The sequence below is a fragment of the Lithobates pipiens genome, unplaced genomic scaffold, assembly GCF_037356315.1.
Source record: "Lithobates pipiens isolate NorthernLeopardFrog02 unplaced genomic scaffold, aLitPip1_a1.2 Scaffold_16, whole genome shotgun sequence".
Lineage (NCBI taxonomy): Eukaryota > Metazoa > Chordata > Amphibia > Anura > Ranidae > Lithobates > Lithobates pipiens.
Window position 1 is genome coordinate 337,657,545 of NW_027507748.1, and position 23,616 is coordinate 337,681,160.

General features: G+C 42.3%; 1 protein-coding gene across 1 annotated transcript in view; it reads left to right on the forward strand.

Moving 5' to 3' along the window:
• GNL2 (G protein nucleolar 2) overlaps positions 1 to 23,616 on the forward strand; it is an 84,264-nt gene that overhangs the window by 29,233 nt on the left and 31,415 nt on the right. The window contains exons 5-8 of the mRNA XM_077481804.1: positions 65 to 249; positions 2,598 to 2,664; positions 7,265 to 7,423; positions 21,572 to 21,685. Of these exons, the coding sequence (XP_077337930.1) occupies positions 65 to 249; positions 2,598 to 2,664; positions 7,265 to 7,423; positions 21,572 to 21,685 (525 nt within the window). The remainder of the gene's footprint in view (positions 1 to 64; positions 250 to 2,597; positions 2,665 to 7,264; positions 7,424 to 21,571; positions 21,686 to 23,616) is intronic.

Below are 23,616 nucleotides of genomic sequence, written 5' to 3' on the forward strand. Positions count from 1 at the left end.
TTAATTTATGCTATCTACCTTTTTTTTTTTTTTTTTTTTTTTTTTTTGTTTTGATTTTTTATAGAACTCCAAAGTTCACATCCTGGACACAGAAGCTTTTGAAACAACATTTGGTCCGAAATCTCAGCGAAAAAGGCCAAATCTTATTGCTGATGATATGCACGAGCTTCTTCTCAATGCTGAGGCCTCAGCAAAGAGCTATGACCAGGAGAAAGACAGAGACTTGGTTACTGAAGATACTGGAGTCAGGTATAAAACTAGAAACCATCTCAAGGTTCTTCCTTTATCTTTAAATTTGGTGTTTTTTATTTCTGGTTTCTGCCCCTATTAACCACTTACTGTTGTATGCAAAAGTTTAGGAACCCCCTGACAATTTCTGATTGTCATTTATAAATATTTGGGTGTTTGGATCAGCAATTTCACTTTGATCTCTCAAATAACTGAAGGACACAGTAATATTTTAGTAGTGAAGTGAGGTTTATTGGATTAACAGAAAATGCGCAATATGCATCAAAACTAAATTGCAGGTGCATAAATTTGGGCACCCTTGTCATTTTGTTGATTTAAATACCTGTAACTACTTAGCACTGATTAATTGTAACACACAATTGGTTTGGTGAACTTATAGACAGGTGCTGTTCTCTTTGACTCTCCTCTGAAGAGTGGCAACATGGGGGAATCTCAATGACCTGAAAACAGATTGTTCTACATTATGGTTTAGGGGAAGGCTACAAAAAGTTATCAGAGAGATAAGCTGTCAGTGTCCACTGTGAGGAACATGGTGAGGAAATGGAAGACCACAGGTACAGTTCTTGTTAAGGCCAGAAGTGGCAGGCATCATAAAATATTGGAGAGGCGAAGGATGGTGAGAACGGTCAAAAAAACGTCCACGGACCACCTTCAACATCAACTTGCTGCAGATGGTGTCGCTGTACATCCTTCAAAAATTCTGCTTACTTTGCACAGGGAGAAGCTGTATGGGAGAGTGATGCAAAAGAAGCCTTTTCTGCACATGCTACAAACTGAGTCGCTTGAGGTATGCAAATGCACATTTGGACAAGCCAGCTTCATTTTGGAATAAGGTGCTGTGGTCTGATGAAACAAAGTTTATTTGCTCATAACAAAGAGTGTTATGCATGGTGGCAAAAGAACACAGCATGCCAAGAAAAACTATTGCTACTCACAGTAAAATTTGGTGGAGGTGCCATCGTGCTGTGTGGCCAGTGCCGGTACTGGGAATCTGGTTAAAGTTGAGGGTCACATAGATACTCCATCAACAGATTCTTTAGAATAATGTGGAGGAATCAGTCACAAAGTTGAAGTTGCGCCGGGGCTGGATATGTCAACAAGACAATGACCCAAAACACTGCTCAAACTCTACTCAGTCATTTTTTTGCAGGGGAACAAGTTCAATGTTCTGGAATGGCTATCCCAGTCCCCAGACCTGAATATCATTGAACATGTGTTGGGTGATTTGAAGCGTGCTGTCCATGCTGAGCAACCATCAAACTGAACTGGATATGTTTTGTAAGGAGGAATGGTCCAAAATACATTCATCCAGACACTTATTACAGGCTATAGGAAGCATCTAGCGGCTGTTATTTCTGCTAAAGCAGGCTCTACTAAATATTGATTTGATTTTTCTGTTGGAGTACCCAAATTTTATGCACCTAATTTCATTTTGATGCATATTGCTCATTTTCTATCAATCCAACAAACCTAATTTCACTACTGAAATATTACTGTGTCCTTCAGTTATTTGATTGGATCAGCAATTTTAATTTTGATCTAACACCCAAATATTTATAAATGACAATCAGAAATTGTCAGGGGTTCCTAAAACGTTTGCATACAACTGTAAGGACCGAGCCTCTTTCTGAGATTTGTTTAAAAACTTTTTCTTTTTTGCTCGAAAATTACTTAGAACCCCCAAACATCATACTGTTTATTTTATTTTTCCTTCTAATACCCTAGAGAATAAAATGGTGCTCATTGCAATAATTTCTATCACGTATTTGCACTTTTTTTGGATGAAAAAAAATAAGACAGTAAAGTGTGTTTGGTGTTTTTTTTTTTTTTTTTTTTTTTTTTTTTTTAATATATATTGTGAAAGATAATGTTGTGCCGAGTAAATTGATACCCAACATGTCTCACTTCAAAATTGCGCCCGCTCGTGGAATGGCGACAAACTTTTACCCTTAAAGATCTCCATAGGCAACGTTTAAAAAATTCTACAGGTTGCATGTTTTGAGTTAGAGGAGGTCTAGGGCTAGAATGACTGCTCTCGCTCTACTGATCGCGGCAATGCCTCACGTGTGGTTTGAACACGGTTTTCATATGAAGGCACTGCTCACGTATGCGTTTGCTTCTGCCTGCAAGCTCGGCAGGATGGGGCATGTTTAAAAATTCTTTTTTTTCTTTTTCTTATTTTACATTTCCGTGCGGCCATGTTTTAAAAAAAGGGTCAGGGACTTTTTTCTCGCAGGTACTGCGGCCTATTCAAATGAATGGGCTGCTGTGCCTGCTAAAACATGTCCGCACAGACATGTGAACCCAGACTAAATGCCTATTTGTGAAATATTTTTCTTTTTATTTAGAGAAGAAGCCCGGGAAGAAATATATAAAAAGGGCCAGTCCAAGAGAATCTGGGGTGAATTGTACAAGGTATTCAAAAATATTTGTATTAAATATGACTTTTAAAAAAACAAACAAAACTATGCTATGCATTTGAAGAGAAGGGGAAACTTTTTGAAGCCTTGGGATTGCAAATGAGGCTTCTTTCAGTCGCTTTTTTAAAACGCTAAAGCGCCTTAAAAACGCCCCAGTATGAAAGGGGTCTAATACCCCAGAAGAACGACAAATGCAAACACAGGTGACCAGGAAAAAAAAATCTAGATATAGGAGATGAGCAGTAGTAAAAACCATGAAGTGCACATACTCTCCTAGAAAAGTAAACGTTACTCACGTATTAATAAGCAGACCAGATACATTACCAGCAAACCAGAAAAAGGACATGACTCCTGCCTTGGGTTCAACAACGCTTTAACTGTAAAAAGTAAGAGGGCTTCACCTCCCAAATATTCCGTAAATGTATTTTATTGGGATTTTATGTGATAGACCAACACAAAGTGGCACATACCATATTTATTGGCATATAACGCACACTTTTTTTCCCCCCTGAAAATGGGGGGGGGGGGGCAAATCACGGGTGTGTGTTATAAGGCCGAAAGTATACCTGGTAGGGGAAGGAGGGGGACGAACACCGTCGGAATTCATGAGCAGTTCTCTCCTGTTTACTCAGCTCCCAAGTTTATACACATTCCTGCCTCCGCCACTGCGATTGGACCAGTGTTCTGTCTATCATAGGAGCTGGTCGGATGGCGGAGGCAGGACTGTGTGTGAGAGCCGAGTAAACAGGAGATGACTGCTATGATTTCCTGCACTATCCATGGGGAGGCTGCAGATGAGCATTGTCTAAAAACTAAACTAAAAAGTTGTTTGTTTAAAAATACATTTTACTTCCTAAAACTTCACTCTTAAAATTAGGGTGCGTGTTAGATGCCTGTGTGTGTTAGAAGCCTGTGCGTGTTCTAAGCCGATAAATACGGTAATTGTGATGTGGAAGGAAAATGATAAATGGTTTTAAATTTTTTTTTTTTTACAAATATCTGAAAACTGTGGCATGCATTTGTATCCAATACTGTAGAACCACCTTTGCAAGCATTTTTGGGTATGTCTCTACCAGCTTTGCACATCTAGAGTGAAATGATTGCCCATTCTTCTTTGCAAAGTAGCTCAAGCTCTGTCAGATTGGGCAGGGAGAGACTCTGAACAGCAGTTTTGCAAGTCTTGTCACAGATTCTCATTTGGATTTAGGTCTGAACTTTGACTGGGCCATTCTAACACATGAATATGCTTTGATTAAAACCATTTCATTGTAGCTCTGGCTGTATGTTTAGGGTCATTGCCCTGCTGGATTGCCCTGTATTTGGCACCATCCATATTCCCATCCACTCTGACCAGTTTCCCTGTCCCTGCTGAAGAAAAGCATCCCCACAACATAATGCTGCCACCACCATGTTTCGTGGTGGGGATGGTGTGTTCAGGGTGATGTGCAGTGTTGGTTTTTTTTTTTTTTTTTTTTTTTTCCCCCACATATAGCATTTTGCTTTTAGAAAAGTAAAATTTTGGGCTCATCTGACCAGAGCACCTTCTTCCACGTGTTTGCTGTGTCCCACATGGCTTCTCTCAAACTACAAACATTTCTTTCAACAATGGGTTTCTTGCCACTCTTTCATAAAGGACAGATTTGTGAAGTGTACGACTAATAGTTGTCCTGTGGACAGATGGGCCTCTTGGCTGCTTCTCTGATTAATGCTCTCCTTGCCCAGCCCTGCTGGTTTAGGTGGATGGCCATGTCTTGGTAGGTTTGGTACTCTTTCCATTTTCGAATGATGGATTGAACAGAGCTCTGAGATGTTCAAAGCTTGGGATATTTGTTTGTAACCTAACCCTGCTTTAAACTGCTCCACGACTATCCCTGGTGTGTTCCTTGGCCTTCATGATGCTGTTTGTCCACTAAGGTTCTCTAACAAACCTCCTGAGGGCTTCAGAACAGCTGTATATATCCCGAAATAAAATTACACACAGGTGGAATCTATTTACTAATTAGGTGACTTCTGAAGGCAATTGGTTCCACTAGATTTTTTTAGGGTATCAGAGTAAAGGGGGCTGAATCCAAATGCACGCCACACTTTTCAGATAGATATTTGTAAAAAAAAAAAAAATGAAAACAATATATAATTTTCCTTCCACTTCACAAATTTGTGCCACTTTGTGTTGGTCTATCGCATAAGATCCCAATTAAATACATTTACCTTTTTGGTTGTAACCTGACAATGTGTAACATTTTGAGGCGTATGAGTACTTTTTCAAGGCACTGTACATTGGATACAAGCTTATTGTGGTTTTTACCTTGTCCTTTAACATTGTATAAGACTATATTTTATTTTAATGATTGTTGTCTCCCTGCTGTGCTGCTATAGTCCTACTGCCAAAGGCAACTGGAGTACTTGATACCAATTATTTTTCTTATGCTATGCATTGTTTGCGTAGCATACATAACATGGGCAAATTACCCCATTATAAAACCTACAGTTTTGTTAAAGCAGTTTATAGTAACATCTAACTACCATGTTCGCTGATGAGAAATAGGGTGACCATTTTGGCTTATGTGCGGCAACAGTCACGTCCCCTAATTTGGAAGGTTACCATGTTCTGGATTGCACAGCTGATAGGATGAAAGTGTATTTTTCATGATTTTGTTAAAGCTGAATTCCAGTCTGACTTCTAAATATATTTGAAAGGCATAATACAGTACATGAACTGTTTTACCAGCCAATGAGTGTCATTTTGTTTCTCGAATCGTGCAATCCTGCCAGACAGCATTAGGTCCCAAAACCTCTTTGCAGACTGCTCTGCAGATAAACAAAGTAACCCCGTCTAGGACCCAGCCATCTCTGTGATGGGACTTTGAAGGAGCACAGCACACTGGTGAAGTCATCACGCTGCTGTCTTTCTCTAAGCATTTTTTCTCTAAGAAATAGAGCCGTGATGTATCCAACAGCGCTGCCCCTCCCGCCAGATACATATGTTTAAATATTGTACATTTTATCTTAAAGAGTCCATCTTTAAAGATGAACTGGACTCTGGAAGCTGTGGCCAAAGAAGGTAGGGAGAAGGCAAATGAATAGCTCAGCTTTACCTGTAGAGTTTCTACAGCTGATCTTTCCCCACTATTGACCTACCGTGCATTGTTCTGGTGGCCATCTTAAGGTAGACAAGTCCTTGCTTCCTCATGTCATAGTCTCCAGCAAGTAGTGACATAGCCAATTCTCATTTCAAATCCCCTGAGACTAGCAGTCAGAGGCAGTAGTACATTAGGTGTCACCCTATTGATACATTTACCAGGCTTTAGCCACCCTTCCCATACCTGGAAATGTACTTTTTTTTTTTTGTTTTTGTTTTTTTGTTTAATGCTGCTCAGACAATCGACATATTGAAATGTTCCATATAACATAGTAAACCTTCAATTTTTTGGGGGTTCAGGTCCACTTAAATGTTTTTAGCCTATGGTCATACAGCATATGGGTTTGCACCTTGAAGTAATCATGATCTTTAAATGGTTAACTAGATACAGAATTTAAAAATGTGATTTGCATTAGTATTTTGCATGTGGCATTTGTACCACTGACATTAGTAAAAGGATATGGTTAACGAGAAACATTCTTGGCACTTGCTACATTTTATATTTGCTACATGTTTTCACTGACTTTATATGCTCCCGATTTAGCTTTTCTGTGACATTTTGAAGTCAAATAGATGTAGAGCTATTTGATCAGACATTGTTCGGTTGCAAGCGTTAAGTAAAATAAATAAAATTATGTTAACTAAATGCAGATCTTTTTAAAAAGAATATGAATGTACCGAGTGGATCATATTAAAACTAATGTAAAACAAATGGACGTTGTTTTGATAAATGATTCCAAAGCAAATAGTGTGCAGGGACTAATTTCGAAATGGTGCGAAAAAGTTCAGCTAGAAAGTCAGACTGCTTATTTGTGTTTTTATGATTAATAGCAGGGCTGCTGTGCTCGGTAAGTGAGAAAAAGAGATGGGCAAGTGTTGTTCATAGGCCCCGTAACTTAATTGCTACATTGTTCTTTTAAAGTGTTACTAATCCCAGGACCCTGCATTCACTATATTTGGTCCCCCACAGTACACAGAACAAATATAAACCGCTAAATACTTTTTCTCATCAGCAGTATATAGCAGTCTTGTGACTTCTATCAGTGTCCGGCCGAGCACTGGTTAAAGCTTGTAGTTTTCTTTCTCCTCTGACTGTCCTAATGAGGCTGCATAACCCCTGACCCTTTGTCTGGACAGTGCTGATTGGGCCCTGTGCCCATCACATGCACTCTTGAGAGAGAGGGAGAGAGAAGAAAAATAAAATAAACTGTCTAGCAATACACACCGGAGCATGTATAGCGTGCCCCCCCCCAGACTCCAGGCACAGTGGCTACAAAACACTTCAGCCATTGTGGATAGTGTGTTTGAAAAAAAAAAAAAACTACCAGCATAGGGCTCTACAGTATTGGTTTGGTTACAGTTGAGTACTTTTCATATTGATTGTCACGCGTTGGGTAGAAATGACTAATGCAGAGTATGTTGTGTTGGAAGATTGTATTTTTCTTATCACCTACAGGTAATTGATTCCTCTGATGTGATAATACAAGTTCTGGATGCCAGAGATCCTATAGGAACTCGCTCGCCTCGCATCGAGACTTATATCAAAAAAGAAAAACCATGGAAGCATTTGTTGTTTGTCCTCAATAAGTGTGATTTGGTCCCAACATGGGCTACGGTAAGACCTTTTATGTGCTCCCCTTGTTTTATGTAAAAAGTAGTAAACACAGGCAGGAGGATGGGGTAGGGTTGTAGAAAGGGCTTTAATCACTTTTGAATGTGTATGCTCCCTCTTCTTCCCTTTTTTATTTTAATTTGTTTAGTATGTACTTCTGTAAGGCTGAGTTTCCATATTCGTGTAGAATCTTCCAAAATCTAAACTTTTTACATTAAACCATGTGAAAAAATGGTGAAATATAACCATACAGACTGGGGCTGGCTTGCCTATTATGGTGAATGTGATTTGGATTTGTGAATTTGTGTTGGGGGAGAGGTGTATATATATCTCACAATGGGTAAGGGGCTTTGTTTGTTTGTATCTGTCTTTGCTGGGCAGATTCACTCCCTCCGTTTGTTGGCCATTGTCAATAGAAAGTGAGGAAATACTCAAAATTGTGAGTTGACCCCAGAACAGGATTAGACAGGAAATATCAAATTGTGGCTTTAACCCCCCCGATTATAATATATTAGTAGTGTTGGTCCGGAAAGCTTCCGTTTTTATAATGACAGTTTTTAGTCTTCCAGCCTTGTGGTTTACATAGAGATATATTGTCATAAAAACCTGTAATTTCATGGTAGATGAGAATAGCTCTGCCCCTGAATTTATCTCTGTGAAACCTCAGGATTTGTTTGATGCGTGGCTTCCTTTCATGCGACTGTTGGACTGTGGTGTTTTTAATTTTTTTTTTTTTTTTTGTTCCCCCAAATCCTATTTTGGTCAAATATATCTTGAACCATCTCTTAAAAGATTGCAAATTTTAAGTAGTACTTCCAAGCCTGTCTTTAAAGCTGACCTTTCTGCATAGCAAAGGCAGACCATGGCAACCGCAACAGAGGACCTGGGTCTGACATCAGAAAGAATAAGAGATAAGCTGGCACAGAGCTGTTCTGCCTTGCCTTTTTTTTCCCCTCCATAAATGCACTCAGAATGGGGTTTGCACAAAGATGCACTTGTTCTCTCATATTTAGACTGTTTGAAGGAGACCTAGAAGGCAAGCACTGTGTGCAATTGTGTTTTTGTTTTTTTATTTATTTACTGCAAGTACTTATATAGTGCCATCAATTTACCCAGCGCTTAACATATTATACATTCATGTCAGTCCCTGCCCTCAAGGACCTTTACAGTCTAAGATCCCAAACTCGCATTCATTTATACATACACGTACTAGGGACAATTTAGACAGGAACTAATTAACCTACCAGCATGTCTTTTTAGTGTGGGAGACAGTACCCGGAGGAAACCCGCACAGGAAGAACATGCAAACTCCAGGCAGGTAATGCTGTGGTTGGGATTTGAACGGGCAACCCTAGTGCTGCTAGGCAGAAGTGTTAACCACTTAGCTACTGTGCTGCCCATTTTTGTAGCAAAACTTCTCAATCCCACACTAACTTACCTGCCTGTGTTCAGCATTCAAATGGAAGCACCTTCCCTTCCACTTGCATTCCTCAGTGATATGCTATATGGCTAAAGGTTTTTGGACACCTGACCATCACTTATTTGAGCTCGTTGTACATCATTACCTAAAGTAGGGATGTCCAAAGTCTGGCCCGCGGGCCAATCACGGCCCGCGGTCCGGTTTTGAACGGCTCGCCTGGTAATCTAAACATGCATATCTTTTGTGGCCCCCGATGATCTATCAGCGCCGGGGCCACAAAAGATATATAGTCTGGCTGCATTGGAGATAGGAGGCTGTACGAACGCCGTGCACACAGGAGTATTTCTTGTTTACACAGCAGCCTCTGTAATAGGAAGTCCCGTCTCCGCCATTGAACGACTGTTCTGTCCATCAAAGGAGGCGGGACTTTCTCTTAAAGAGGCCGCTGTGTAAACAGGAGATTCTCCTGTTCTTTGGCGCTTGTCCAGCCCTCTCCATGTCCCCTCCAAGGCTGCAGTGATGGCAATGGTAAGTACATTCCTGGCTAATGGTGGCTGCATTCCTGGCTAATGGTGGCTGCATTCCTGGCTAATGGTGGCTGCATTCCTGGCTAATGGTGGCTGCATTCCTGGCTAATGGTGGCTGCATTCCTGGCTAATGGTGGCTGCATTCCTGGCTAATGGTGGCTGCATTCCTGGCTAATGGTGGCTGCATTCCTGGCTAATGGTGGCTGCATTCCTGGCTAATGGTGGCTGCATTCCTGGCTAATGGTGGCTGCATTCCTGGCTAATGGTGGCTGCATTCCTGGCTAATGGTGGCTGCATTCCTGGCAATAGTATGTGAAATCCTGGCTAATGGTGGCTGCAATCCTGGCTAATGGCTGCATTCCTGGCAAAAGTGAGTGAAATCCTGGCTAATGGTGGCTACATTCCTGGCAATAGTGAGTGAAATCCTGGCTAATGGTGGCCACATTCCTGGCAATAGTGAGTGAAATCCTGGCTAATGGTGGCCACATTCCTGGCAATAGTGAGTGAAATCCTGGCTAATGGTGGCCACATTCCTGGCAATAATATGTGAAATCCTGGCTAATGGTGGCTGCATACCTGGCTAATGGTGGCTGCATTCCTGGCAATAGTATGTGAAATCCTGGCTAATGGTGGCTGCATTCCTGGCTAATGGTGAGTGAAATCCTGGCAATGGTGGGCGCGCAGATGGGCACTGACCCTTATTTTGCTTCACAGTTTATTTAAAATTTTAAGGTTTTTTTCCTGAAACTTCCCTCTTATTCGCCAATAAATATGGTATATCCAAATAACACGCCCGAGCTCATCTCTTCAACACACACAGCCACAAAGGCAAGAGAATTCTTGTTGGGCCGTGTATTAGTGTTCGAACGAACACACTTAGACTGAATTTTAATGGTTCAAAGAAAGTCAGGCAAAATGGTCGGCCCTCGTGCATGTTCACTTCATCAAATCTGGCCCTCTTTGAAAAAAAGTTTGAACGCCCCTGACCTAAAGGCAAGGGCATTTAATATAGAGTTGTAACCCCCCCCCCCCCCCCCCCCCCCCCCCCTTAGTGTCTTTTTTTAAATTTGTGTACATTTCTCCAAAGGGAGCATTTCTGAGATCTAGCACTGATGTTGGATATAAAGACATGGCTTATAATTGGTGATCTGGTTCATCTCAAAGGTGTTGAGTTGGTTTCAGGGCTGTATGCTGGCCACTCAAGAATGGTGTCTGTTGTATGTTTGGAAGCATACAATTATCTAAAACTTGTTTGAATGCTATAGCGTTAGCAGTACCTTTCACTGCAATAGCTGAGCTCTCTAATTTGGATAAGTGTCAGTATACTTTGCTGGGTATGTTCAGGTGTCCACAACTGTTTGGCTGTATAGTGGATATTCTGTGCTTTCAGATGTGTGGTGGTGTTTTTTCATTGAGTAATGAGAAGTGTCATGCTTAAGCTCCAACATTGCAACAGGTTATTTTGATACTTTCCTAGTAAAGGCTCTAAAATTTGTGGCTCCTAATGAAGTGCTGTATTATAAAGAAAGGTATATACACATGTATTCTGTGTGTCTAAGGCGGGGATATGCAATTAGTGGACCTCCAGCTGTTGCAGAACTACAATTCCCATGAGGCATAGCAAGACCCTGACAGCCACAAGCATGACACCCAGAGGCATGATGGGACTTGTAGTTATGCAATTAGCAGACCTCCAGCTGTTGCAAATCCCTGGTCTAAGGGATTTATGTGTCTGCCATGACTTGTATCATGTTAAAACGCCTATTTCTGTCTGCATACATTTCTCCTTGTGTTTGTTTTTCAAAACTATTTATTACACATAGAAATAACAGTTCTAATTCTGAAAGACTGTCAATGGGATGTCTGTCTTGTATTAGAGTAAATTAATTGGATTGTTTTAAGAGCACAGCAGGGCTTTGACATTTTAGCAAAATTTGCTTTTACTGTGGTTAATGCTCTTGCTTTACGTGAATATGGGATTAACAAACTCCAGGTTATAGCATTTATTAAAGAGCCACATTTTATAGATATTTTTAATTTGCCATTTAGATCCCACTGCACAGGAAAATAATTGGAAATCCTCAATTCATCTTGCAAGAAAATATTTTATTGTTTCAAGGCTAAATCTGTCCAAACTTGCTTTCTTTAGAAGTATAGATCCAGTCCATTTCTTTGTATTTTGAACATTAAAGGGAGAGACATAAAGTAAAACTATAGGCAAAACTTTATTTTTTATTCATTTGGATAGAGTAAGGGAGGGGTATAAATACCTGTAAGGTTTATTTTTCTTCTTTGTCCCATCGGGTAGATTCTCGTTCACATCCTGTCCCATAGCCAAACAGGAAGTGAGGGGAAATCCCTGCAATTTAAGAAAATCTGTTGAAGACCTCCAGGTCACCAGAACTAGTGTCCCCATTGGAAGATTTTCCCTCTTACTTTTTGATGGGTAATCCAAAATTTGGTATCTTCTTTTACTTTCAATGATCATGATTAACAGGACAAATGGAAAGGGTGAATCTCCCCAACGGGAGCACAGATGGCAATGAAAACTTAATGGGGGTTCCAATCCCTCTCCATTCTACCCAAAACTAAAAATAAAATTGCCTTTAGTTATTAAAATGTAGGGTTTTTCTATTCTGAAAGCATCCTGGGACATCTGCACTAATAAAATAAGCAAAATGTTGCACTGTCATTATTGTGATAATGAAAATCAATATGGAAATAAAGAATTTGTGAAAAGGAGAGGTAAAGAGTGCATGCTTCAGAGAGGAAGGTCAGATGATATGGAAATGGGGTCAGCTGCAGTCTGTTTTGTAAAGTAGTCTGCTGTTGATGTTTGCTTTGTGCAAGTCGCTGAAGTGCAAGAGTGGAAATGTCACTTTATTTAAAGAACCCCACTTCTTTGGAAGGACCCCCTGCATGTGTTCCCCGATAAAGAAAGCCTTGTTTTATACTGCGTTGGGTGTGGATGGAATATGGCAATTTAATCAATCAGGAGGTAATATCAGGTACACAGCTAGCAGAGCAGAACTTTTCACACCACAATCAAGCCACAAGAGAACCAAAAGGCCAAAATTGTAGAGATAAGGAAACCCATAATTTAGGTAAGACTTAAAGGCTAAATAAACATAAAAGTAATGTGAACATGGCTACAGATGAAGTTGATACAGCAATGACAAATGCTGATTTACCAAATATATACATTTGAGCACACAGTCAATGTTCAGTTTAAGGTAAATGGGATTATAAACGCAGATTTGCCTGTGGAGAGAGAGAGAAAACATTTTCAGATGGATGATCCAAGAGCAGAAGTGGCACTTGAACCCCACTTCTTTGAAAAAAGAACCCCCTGCATGTGCAACCCCCTGCAATATCGTAAGTGGTTCCCGATTTAATTGACATCTAAGATTGCCATCATTATCTTAGAAGATCAAGCTACACTTAAAGTGGTTGTAAACCCTAGAAAAAACAAAACAAAACAAAAACAAAAAAAATAAACCTGCAAGACAAAGGCATAATGAGCTAGTACGTATAGCATTCTAGTTCATTATGAAATACCTTAGATCGAAGCCCCTGCAGCGGTCCCGGCACACTTCTCTGCTTGCGACATGTCTCCCGGAGTTATTTACGGTTATCGCGGGCTCCGGCACTGTGATTGGCCAGAGCTGCGAGGACATCACTCCCACATGCGCGTGGGAACCACTGGTAGCGGCACATCAGCTGAAGCAATGGCACGGTTTACGACCACTTTAAAGCGGAGGTCCACCCTAAAAAAAAAAAAGAAAAAAAAATGTGAATAAAAATGCTCCTAAAAATCTGAATTTAAAAATACAATTTTACTTACCAGAAATGGCTGTTGCTAGGCTGATCATCCTAATCTGCCACTTCATACTCCACGGTGATCTTTATTCTTCTCACCGTGTTGTCTTCTGGGGAATGGGGTGCGCTGTGTTCTGGGAACTGTGTGTGTCCCAGAATACAGCCGGCCATTCACAAAGTGCCGTGCGACTCGAGCATGCGCAGTAGTAAATGGGCAGTGAAGCCGCAAGGCTTCACTGCCTATTTCCCTTAGTTCAAATGGGGGCGCCGGGACCCGATCCGATGGACAGATCGCCCTCGAGACATCGTGGGCACCCTGAACAGGTAAGTGTGTTTATTAAGTCAGCATCTACAGTGTTTTTGTAGCTGCTGACTTTAAAAAAAATACATTTCTGCTGGACATCTGCTTTAACCACTTGGTGCCCATACTACGTCTATTGACGTCGTGGGCTTTCAGTGGTTATATCTAAATGATGCCTGAGGCCACAAACATCATTCACATATTGCCGTTTTCAGCCGGCGATTCCCTGCACCATAAGAACGATCATAGTGGCTGTTCCGCCGCTTGATCGTTCTTACGGGGGGTGGGAGGGAACGCCCTCCGGTGCTTGTACCGACTCACCGTTTCCATCGGTGAGTCTGTCACAGGATCCGCCGGCCCCAGCAAGTTACCATAGAGATTTCCGGCGGACCAGATCGTCCCCGGAGTCTCTATGATCGTTCGGAGGCCGGGCGCGATGTTATAACGTCACGCCCGGCCTCTGTATTCAAATTAACGTCGCCGATCTGGCTAGGAAGCCAGGATCTTTTTTTTTTTTATTTTTTATTTTTTTTTTTTTTTTATTCTTCCTAGCATAGAGGTGAGATATGGGGTCTTATTGACCCCATATCTCACTGTAAATATGTCCGATCGTGCCATATTCCTATTACAAGGGATGTTTACATTCCTTGTAATAGGAATAAAAGTCATCAATTTTTTTTTTTTTAATTGTAAAGCTAAAAACAAAAATAAAATTAACAAAAAAAAAAAAAAATTTAAAGCGCCCCTGTCCCTGTGAGCTCGCACACAGAAGCAAACGCATACGTAAGTCCCGCCCACATATAAAAACGGTGTTCAAAACCACACATGTGAGGTATTGCCGCAAACGTTGGAGCGAGAGCCATAATTCTAGCCCTAGACCTCCTCTGTAACCCAAAATATGTAACCAGTAAAAAAAATTTAAAGCGTCGCCTATGGGGATTTTTAAATACCACAAGTTTCACATTACGCAAAAAAAAAATTGGGCTAACTACTGTTTTTTTTTTTTTTGTTTTTTTTTTAAACATGAAACCGTTTTTTCAGAAAAAAACTTGTTCGAAAAATTCCTGCGCGAATACCGTGCGAGATAAAAAGTTGCAACGAGCGCCATTGTATTCTCTTGGGTCTTTGCTAAAAAAAACATATATAATGTTTAGGGGGTTCTATGTCATTTTCTAGCAAAAAAAATTGGAATTTTACATGTAGGAGAGAAATGTCAGAATTGGCCTGGGCGCGAAGTGGTTAATATGCAATCATCTACAAAATGATGACTAAAATCACTAGAAGGATCCTAATTTCAACAATAGTTATACATATTTATATCCCGGTCAACTGTGGTTGATGACATTTTAATTCATAATCATCCAACCGTCGAACATCATGACTGCTGGATGGTCTACAACATCATGGAGGTGGGTTCCAGGATGGTTTGCAGACTATTAGCAAGTGAGTGCTGCCCTCTAGTGTCGAGCACGTCTAATTTATTTAAGGAAGCTGTGTGAGCACTGCTCTCCCTTACTGCCTGTTGATAATGTTCTGTTGAACAAAATGTACATCAGCGAAGCAAGAAATATTTGTGATGGTCTCAGTACACGAGCAGAGCGTGGGACTCAAGTTTTTTTCAGATATGCCTGTATATTAATCCTTGTAAGTGGAATTTTTTTATGTAATTTTTATTTATGACAATAAAGACAAAACCTGCAGATGCATATGACAACCAATGTATCAAACCTTCTATAGGGGATGATTCACATACAGAAAACTTTTAAACAATAACCAGTCATGAATGCCCTTATAGCGCAATATTAACTATCCCCAGAAGGGGGGTATGCAGCTCCCCTTGTATAGGAGCCATCTAATCTTGTAGCAGTGTTGTCAGGCAAGTCCCTAATGTTTTCCACAGCAGGTGATCATTCATGCTGTCTGGATTCACAAAAAACGGCCACTCCCACATGTCCCCAATAGAGGGGGGGGGGGAGTTCAAAAGACCTCCATCTGACCCTCTCCGACCAGTATCCAGCCGAGGTCAAGCAAGACAGGGACAACATACCGGAGTGTGGCCCATCTCCCTTACATCAAGGAGAGGGGGCAGTTCCGGTGCTGCGCCTATTGTCCACTATGAAGCATGGTCTAAGCCACTTTATGTGATTCCAAACATAACTCAAAAACAACAATTTTTTTTATGATTAAAAAAAGAGGGGGAGGGAATAAAAACAGAAGGTAGAGAGAATAGTAGGGGTAAGAGGGGAGGGGAGGAGGGGGGAAGGGAACTCTCCCTCATGACACGCATCTATGCTCTTGGTGAATATCTGCGGTAGCTCCTGACTAACGTTCTGCCACTTAACTAGGACAAATGCGTGTTGGAAGTGGCGACTTTTCATCACCGAGGTCCTCTAGGTGGTTGAACTGCGCTGGTCTACTCGTCCTCTAAGGGAGGGTTCAGCGAGCTCCAACAAGGCAATATCTAGACTGGAGGTGACAAACCCCCCACCGGATGTGTTGTAACCAGGATGCCCAGGTAGAGTCAAACTTCTCCCTAGTGCCCCTGTAGGCAGCCACTCACTCCTCTGCCTCCCTAGTCTCCTTCACCTCCCGAGTCCATTCCTCCCTATCAGGTACATGCGACGGTTTCCAATATATAGGAAGCAGGCATTTGGCTGCATTTAAGAAGTGTGGCAATGCACTCTTCCTATATTGGCTAACTGGCATGGGAGGAATATGGAAAAGGAAGTGCAAAGGGGAGAAAGGGATATCGATACCCAGTATATCCTGTATCTGATTTTTAATTGCCTCCCAGAATGGCTTAATTCTTGGGAACTCCCACCATATATGAAGTAGGGTGCCGCGGAGGCCACAGCCTCTCCAGCAGCGATCAGACATGGAGGGGTAGACTCGGGATAAGGCAGTCGGCACCCCGTAACAGCGTGTCAGGAGCTTGTAATTTGGTTTCTTGCGTTCTGGACTCTATAGAGCTAGAGTGTGTTAGCTGGTACAGGTGAGTCTGCTGCACCTCCGAAAATTCCCTCACAGGTCATGTTTCTACTCTGATATAGACGGGCTTGGTCTCTGAGGCAGCCCAGCCCAGTAGGCGGTACAATTTAGAAATCGTACATGAAGTTGGTTCCTCTGCGACAAAGAGAAGTTCCTATGGTGTAAGCTGAGAGGTAGCTCTAATGGGTTGACTTAGCGTGGCAAAGAAGTGACTGAGCTGTTTGTCACCAAAAGTCCATGGGGAAGCTACCATGGTGGGCCCTAAGTGTCTCGAGTGAGTAATCCACCGTTCTCCATGGATGAACATGTGTTTGGCCCATCCGACCACTTCTTAAAGAACGCAGTTTGTTCTCCTGGGGAGAATCAGAAAAAGCCCCCAAGTGGGGCCAGCAGAGACACGGGGGGGGGGGGGGGGGCCGCAGAGAGTATATGCTATTGATCCTATCCCAGACCCTAAGAACCTGGGTCGTCAGGGGAGAGGTGGCATCTGACGGCCCCCTAGCTAGCCATGGGGCAGAAGCCAGATCCCTTCCTGCTAGGCATTTTTCCAAGGAGACCCAGATCCTGGTTCGAGTGTGGAAGCGCCAGTTAAGAGTTTTCTGGAGAACGATAGCCCTCTAATAGCTCCTAATATCTGGTATGCCTAGTCTTCCGGCCCTCTTTGAGCACTTCAGCACTCTCATTGCTATACAGGGTCTCTTTCCACTCCACACAAATTCAGAGAATGTGCTAGTGATTGTTGAAAAGAAGGAGCTTGGCAAAGTTACTGGTACCATCTGTAAATAGAAAAGTACCCTAGGGAGAACATTCATTTTGAGGATGTTCACTCGCCCTAGCCAGCTAAAGGCAGTATTGGTCCAATGTTTGAGGTCTTTCTTAACTGCAGTTATTAGAGTGGGGTAGTTGCTTTTGATAAAGAGTTTTGAAGCGATCTGTTAGTTGTATACCCAGGTACCTTATGGAGGACTTAACCCATGTAAATGGAAACGCCACCTTTAGGTTGTCTGCGAGGGCTGGGGTAAGCACTATTGGTAAGATCTCCGACTTCGAATGCAAGTAGAATTTTAAAACAACTCTTGTGCTTTTAACTGAATGTTGTGCAATGAGGTAGGTTTCCTCTATTTCCTGACATATGGCTTAATTCAGGGCTCGACAAACCCCAGGCCGTCAATGCGACCAGAAATCGCAAACTGGCTCCTAAGCTGCCACCAGCCCACTCACTATTGATGCCTCAGACATGCAGCAGCATTAACACTGACTGCCGTCCTCCTCCCTCCCCCACACTCTGCGGCGTCGCGCTAAGTGTGTGAAACTGACAAGCTACAGAGAGAGGAGGATCTGTCAGATTTCAGCCTGATGTCGGGGTGGGCGGGACCCATCAACTATCAAACACCAGCCAATGGAATCTGGGTGGGCCGCTACGTGTATGTGGCCCCGCCTTTTTTTTTTAAGCAGCCCAATCGTTGGCCGGTGTTTGATAGCTGCTGAGTCCCGCCCACCCGGCCGGGACCCGCCCACCCCAACATTAAGCTCAAATCTGACAGCTCCTCTGTTACATTTCAGTAACAGAGTGCTCCGTGTGAAACCTGTCAGTGCCACCTGCCAGCGCCAACCAGTGCCACCGCCAATCGATACCACCTGCAACCACCAACCAGTCCCACAGCCGATCGGTGCCACCTGCCACTACCAATGTCAGTCAGTGCCTAGTGTCACTGTCAGTGCCACCGCCAATCAGTGCCAACTAGTGCCACCACAAACCAGTGCCATCTGCCAACACCAACCAGTGCCACTGCCAATCAGTGCTATCTGCCAGTGACAACTAGTGCCACCGCCAACCAGGGCCACCTGCCACTTCCAAACCAGTGTCACCTGCCAATGCCATCTGGCAATTCCACGTGCCTGCCAGTGCCACCTGCCACCACCAATCAGTGCCACCTGCCATTGCCACCGCCAATCAGTGCCAACTAGTGCCACCGCCAACCAGTGCCATCTGCCAACACCAACCAGTGCCACCACCAATCAGTGCCATCTGCCAGTGACAACTAGTGCCACCGACAACTAGTGCCACCGCCAACCAGGGTCACCTGCCAATCAGTGCCACCGCCAGTGCCACCTGCCAGTTCCAAACCAGTGCCACCTGCCAGTACCACCTGCCAGTTCCAAACCCGTGCCACCTGCCAGTGCCAGCCAGTTCCATCTGTTGCCAGCCTTACTCTTTCTGGTCAGCCCATAACCCTGATGTAATAGCGTTTCATTGGAGTTATTGACTGGGTGCTCCATTGTGAGTTAGGGATAGGGGGTGAAAATGAGTGGCCTTACCCCGGGAGCTGACAATCCATACCACTCTTAAAAAAAAAAAAAAACTGGCTCCTAACTTTTTCAACTGGCTCCTAAATTCAAAGCAAATTTATCAACCCCTGGCTTAATTGGATCTGAGGCTTGTGGGAGATCGATACACAATATTGGCGTCTCCTATAACCGGTGGAAAAGCTGAGCTGGATATACCTATAGTGAGGGGTAAGAACTCACTACTGCATATTTCGGCCTTGAAAGGTCATGATATCTGGTAAGGGGATACCTTTACTATAATTAGCTTCTGGGGAGCACGAGGATTAACACCAGCAGTTGATTTGGAAGGACATCACTATTTTCTTTCACAACAAGGACTTTTTTGTGTTTTGGATCTTTTTCAATTATCACTAAAGCCTCATACACATGATCGGATTGTTCGCCAACAAAACCGTGGAATTTTGTCTGAAGGGCGTTGGCCCAAACTTGTCTTTCATCCACACGGCCAAACAATTGTTGGCCAACAATTACAAACGTAGTGATGTACTACGTTGTTTTTCAGCTCTTTAGCGCCACACTTTGGGCTCCTTCTGCTAATTTCATGTTGGTAGAAATTTTGAGTGATTCGCACTTTTCATTTCACGCTTTTCAGTCAGTTTCTTGGTGGCTGTTCGTCAACCACCCATGTTGCGGAATCGGAGGCGATAACGTGTATTTATTGACCTTGGAGTTATTGCTTTGACATTTAATAATACGTTGACGTTGAATAATGATTTTATTTGGTATATTTTTGGATGCATAGACTGCACTTTTTGGTTAAGTTCTATTGGCAGATGGGATGTCTAATTTAATTTGTTTTTCTTTTTTTAATACACAATAAAAAAAAATGTGGAGATGAGTACTTGGCTATGTGTTTTACTTCAAATGACAGTTTGGGAGTAGGCAGTTACATTTAACCACTTCCCGACCAGCGCACGACGATGTACGTCGACAGCATGGCACGGGCAGGCATATTGGCGTACATGTACGTCCAATATTCGTTGCCGCCGTGCCATCGGGAGCGCGCCGCCGGCGGCGCGCTCCCGCGCTGGTCGGGACCCCAGTGAGTCCGGTCGCGGGACCCGCGGACTCGATCGCCGCGGGCATCCCCGCGATCGTCTCACGGAGCGGCCGAATGGAGGAAATGCTGTATAAACAACATTTTCCCATTCTGCCTAGCAACTAGTGACGCTGATCTCTGCTCCATGTGATTGGAGCAGAGATCAGTGTACACTAAATGAAAGCCCAACCCCCCCACAGTTAGTAACACACCCCTAGGAACACTTAACCCCTACACTGCCACCCACTGGTTAACCCTTTCACTGCCAGTGTCATTTACACAGGAATCACTGCATTTATATAGCAGTGATTACTGTATAAATGACAATGGTCCCAAAAATGTGTCAAAAATGTCCGATGGGTCCCCGACAATGTCGCAGTCACAATAAAAATCGCAGATCGCCGCCATTACTAGTAAAAAAAAAAATAATAAAAAATTATTAATAAAAATGCTATAAAACTATCCCTATTTTGTAAACGCTATAACTTTTGCGCAAACCAATCAATAATCGCTTATTGCGATTTTTTTTACCAAAAATATGTAGAAGAATACGTATCGGCCTAAACTGAGGGAAAAAAATGTTTTTTTATATATTTTTGGGGGATATTTATTATAACAAAAAGTAAAAAATAATGCGTTTTTTTTTCAAAATTGTCGCTCTATTTTTGTTTATAGCGCAAAAAATAAAAACCACAGGGGATGATCAAATACCACCAAAAGAAAGCTCTATTTGTGGGAAAAAAAGGACGTCAATTTTGTTTGCGAGCCACGTCGCACGACCACGCAATTGTCAGTTAAAGCGACGCAGTGCCGAATCGCAAAAAGTGGTCTGGTCTTTGACCAGCAAATTGGTCTGGTCTGAAAGTGGTTAAAAAAAAAAAATACAATGTAAAATTAACAAGGGACATTAATGGTAGTTGTATCTTTGATCTTAAAAACTACGGGATAATGGTGTTGTGGTAACTTGCCCAAATAAAAAAAAAAGCGTAATAATCTTGATAGCGCTAGAAAAAAAAGCCTTTGAAAATTTGTTTGCAACAACTCCATCAGTATCACTAGCAAAGCAGCTTTATTATTATCCCATTAAAGAGAATGTGCGCTGCATTTGGAGATCTCATAATTTGCAATGTCACGAATGTTAATTCTCCATTACTAATGCTAGTTTACAAGACCGACTGCTTCTGGCTCGTCCTTGCTTCCGAGCATGCATGTTTGTACTTTGGACTTTTGTCTGACGGACTTGTGTACACACGCTCAGAAAATCTAAAAACAGACATTTATTGGCAGAAAATTTTAAAACCTGCTAGCTAACATTTGTTTGCGGAAAATCCGGCAACAATTGTCTGATGGAGCATACACACGGTCGGATTAACAGCCTGGCATTGAACATTTCCCGTCAGATAGTCCGATCGTGTGTACGGGGCTTTTGTGGATCACATGAATGGACTTGTATTGTTTATAACTATCTTTATTTGCATATTGATTTTCATTATCACAATAATGACAGCACAACATTTTGCTTATGTTTTATGGTGTGTGCATACATATGAGTGCAGCAGTTGGGTCATATATTTTATATTCTTTGAATTACCGAGCGCAGAATTTTGTATCCTTTATACACTAATATAATGCAGGCTTTTAGGTAGGATCTTAGAGGCTTTGGGATAGACTGTGAAATAAAAACATATGAATATCTGTTCTCTTTCAGAAACGCTGGGTTGCCCATTTATCGGAGGAGTATCCAACACTGGCCTTTCACTCTAGCCTTACCAATCCATTTGGTAAAGGTGCTTTCATCCAGCTTCTCAGACAATTTGGAAAAGTAATGCAAAGCTGAGTTTTACCATCACTTGTACTTTTAATTGGAATGTATAGTGTTTTAGTATGTAAGGAGGAGTTACTCCCTCTAATTTTTTTCCTACCTGATTTACTGTCATGAGACTAAAATTTACAGTGTGCTCTTAGAAATACCGGTGGAATGGGTGCACCCTATATATACAATGTTTGTTTTTAAAATACAGTGTAGCAGAATGTCTTAAAGGAAGTCTAGATAACTCCTGTTCAGGATTTGCACATCTTCCTGTCTCCTCTCGTACACTTTGAGACCTCTGATTCTATCTCCAGTTTGTGTTTTTCTCTTTTTGGCAATATAAGGTCACCTGGAACTCGGAGCCAATGCTCTTAAAGTGTAAGTTCACCTTTTTACAGAAAAATCTGTAAGGTTAACTTAGTCGGCTGACCTGCAGTGTGGCGATCTCCCGTTCTGAGCCCTGCTATCGCCACCTCACTGGGCCGGGGCATTTTCTCTACTTCCCCCGCTGACCGAATTGGTTTTGCGAGATCTGATTGGTCTGCGCCAACCAATTAGAATGCTCTGAAACATACCTTCTGAAGGAGGACGTTTTGAAGATTAAGCCAAGGAAATTTCTAACCCCTGGTCCAGTGTGGCAGCTATAGGGCTCAGAACAGGAGATTGTAACATTGGTTTAAACGCTTTTTTTAAACTTTACAAAGGTGTCCTAAAATCTCCATAGTTTTCCCCTAAAGAGGAACTGCAGTCTGCTCACCACCTGACCACTTTGCATATTATTTTTATATACTGTGATGCGAAGCATACTAGCACATTATGACATTACCTTGCAGGGTACAAAAAAAAATAAAACAAAACAAAAATGTGTTTGTTTAAAAAAAATTTAAAATGTTGGTCCAGTGATTGCGAGCTTTGCAACATTTGACATGAAACACATGGGTAGATTTACTAAAACTGTGCACTGTGAATCTGGTGCACCTGTGCATGGTAGCCATTTGGCTTCTAATTGGCTTCAGCCTGTTGCATTAAGCTTTGTCAATAAAACCTGAAAGCCGATTGGTTTCTGCTCAGAACTACACCAGATTTTGTACTCCCCAGCTTTAGTAAATCCCACAGTTCTTTTAATGACAGTAGCCCTCAGTTGTATCCTGTGTGCCTTTTTTTATATAGTTGCACTTTAACCGGTTCCCGACCAGCGCACGCCGATGTACGTCGGCAGAATGGCACGGGCAGGCATATTGGCGTGCAGGTACGTCCAATCTTCAATGCCGCCCTGCCATCACGAGCGAGGCGGTGCGCTCGCGTGCTGGTCGGGACCCCCGTGAGTCTGGTCGCAGGTCCCGTGGACTCTATTGCCGTGGGCATACCCGTGATCGTCTAAGGGGATGGCTGAATGGAGGAAATGCCGTTGTAAACAGCATTTCTCCATTCTGCCTAGCAACTAGTGACGCTGATCTCTGCTCCATGTGATTGGAGCAGAGATCAGTGTTCACTAAATGAAAGCCCAACCCCCCACAGTTAGTAACACACCCCTAGGAACACTTAACCCCTACAGTACCACCCACTGGTTAACCCCTTCACTGCCAGTGTCATTTACACAGGAATCACTGCATTTATATAGCAGTGATTATTGTATAACTGACAATGGTCCCAAAAATGTGTCAAAAATGTCCGATGTGTCCTCTATAATGTCGCAGTCACAATAAAAATCGCTGATCGCCGCCATTACTAGTAAAAAAATAAAAATGAAAAAAATTAATAAAAATGCCATAAAACTATCCCTATTTTGTAAACGCTATAACTTTTGCGCAAATCAATAATCACTTATTGCGATTTTTATTTTGTTTAATTTTTTTCAAAAAATATGTAGAAGAATACGTATCGGCCTAAACTGAGGTAAAAAAAGTTTTTTTTATATACCGTATATACTCGAGTATAGGCCG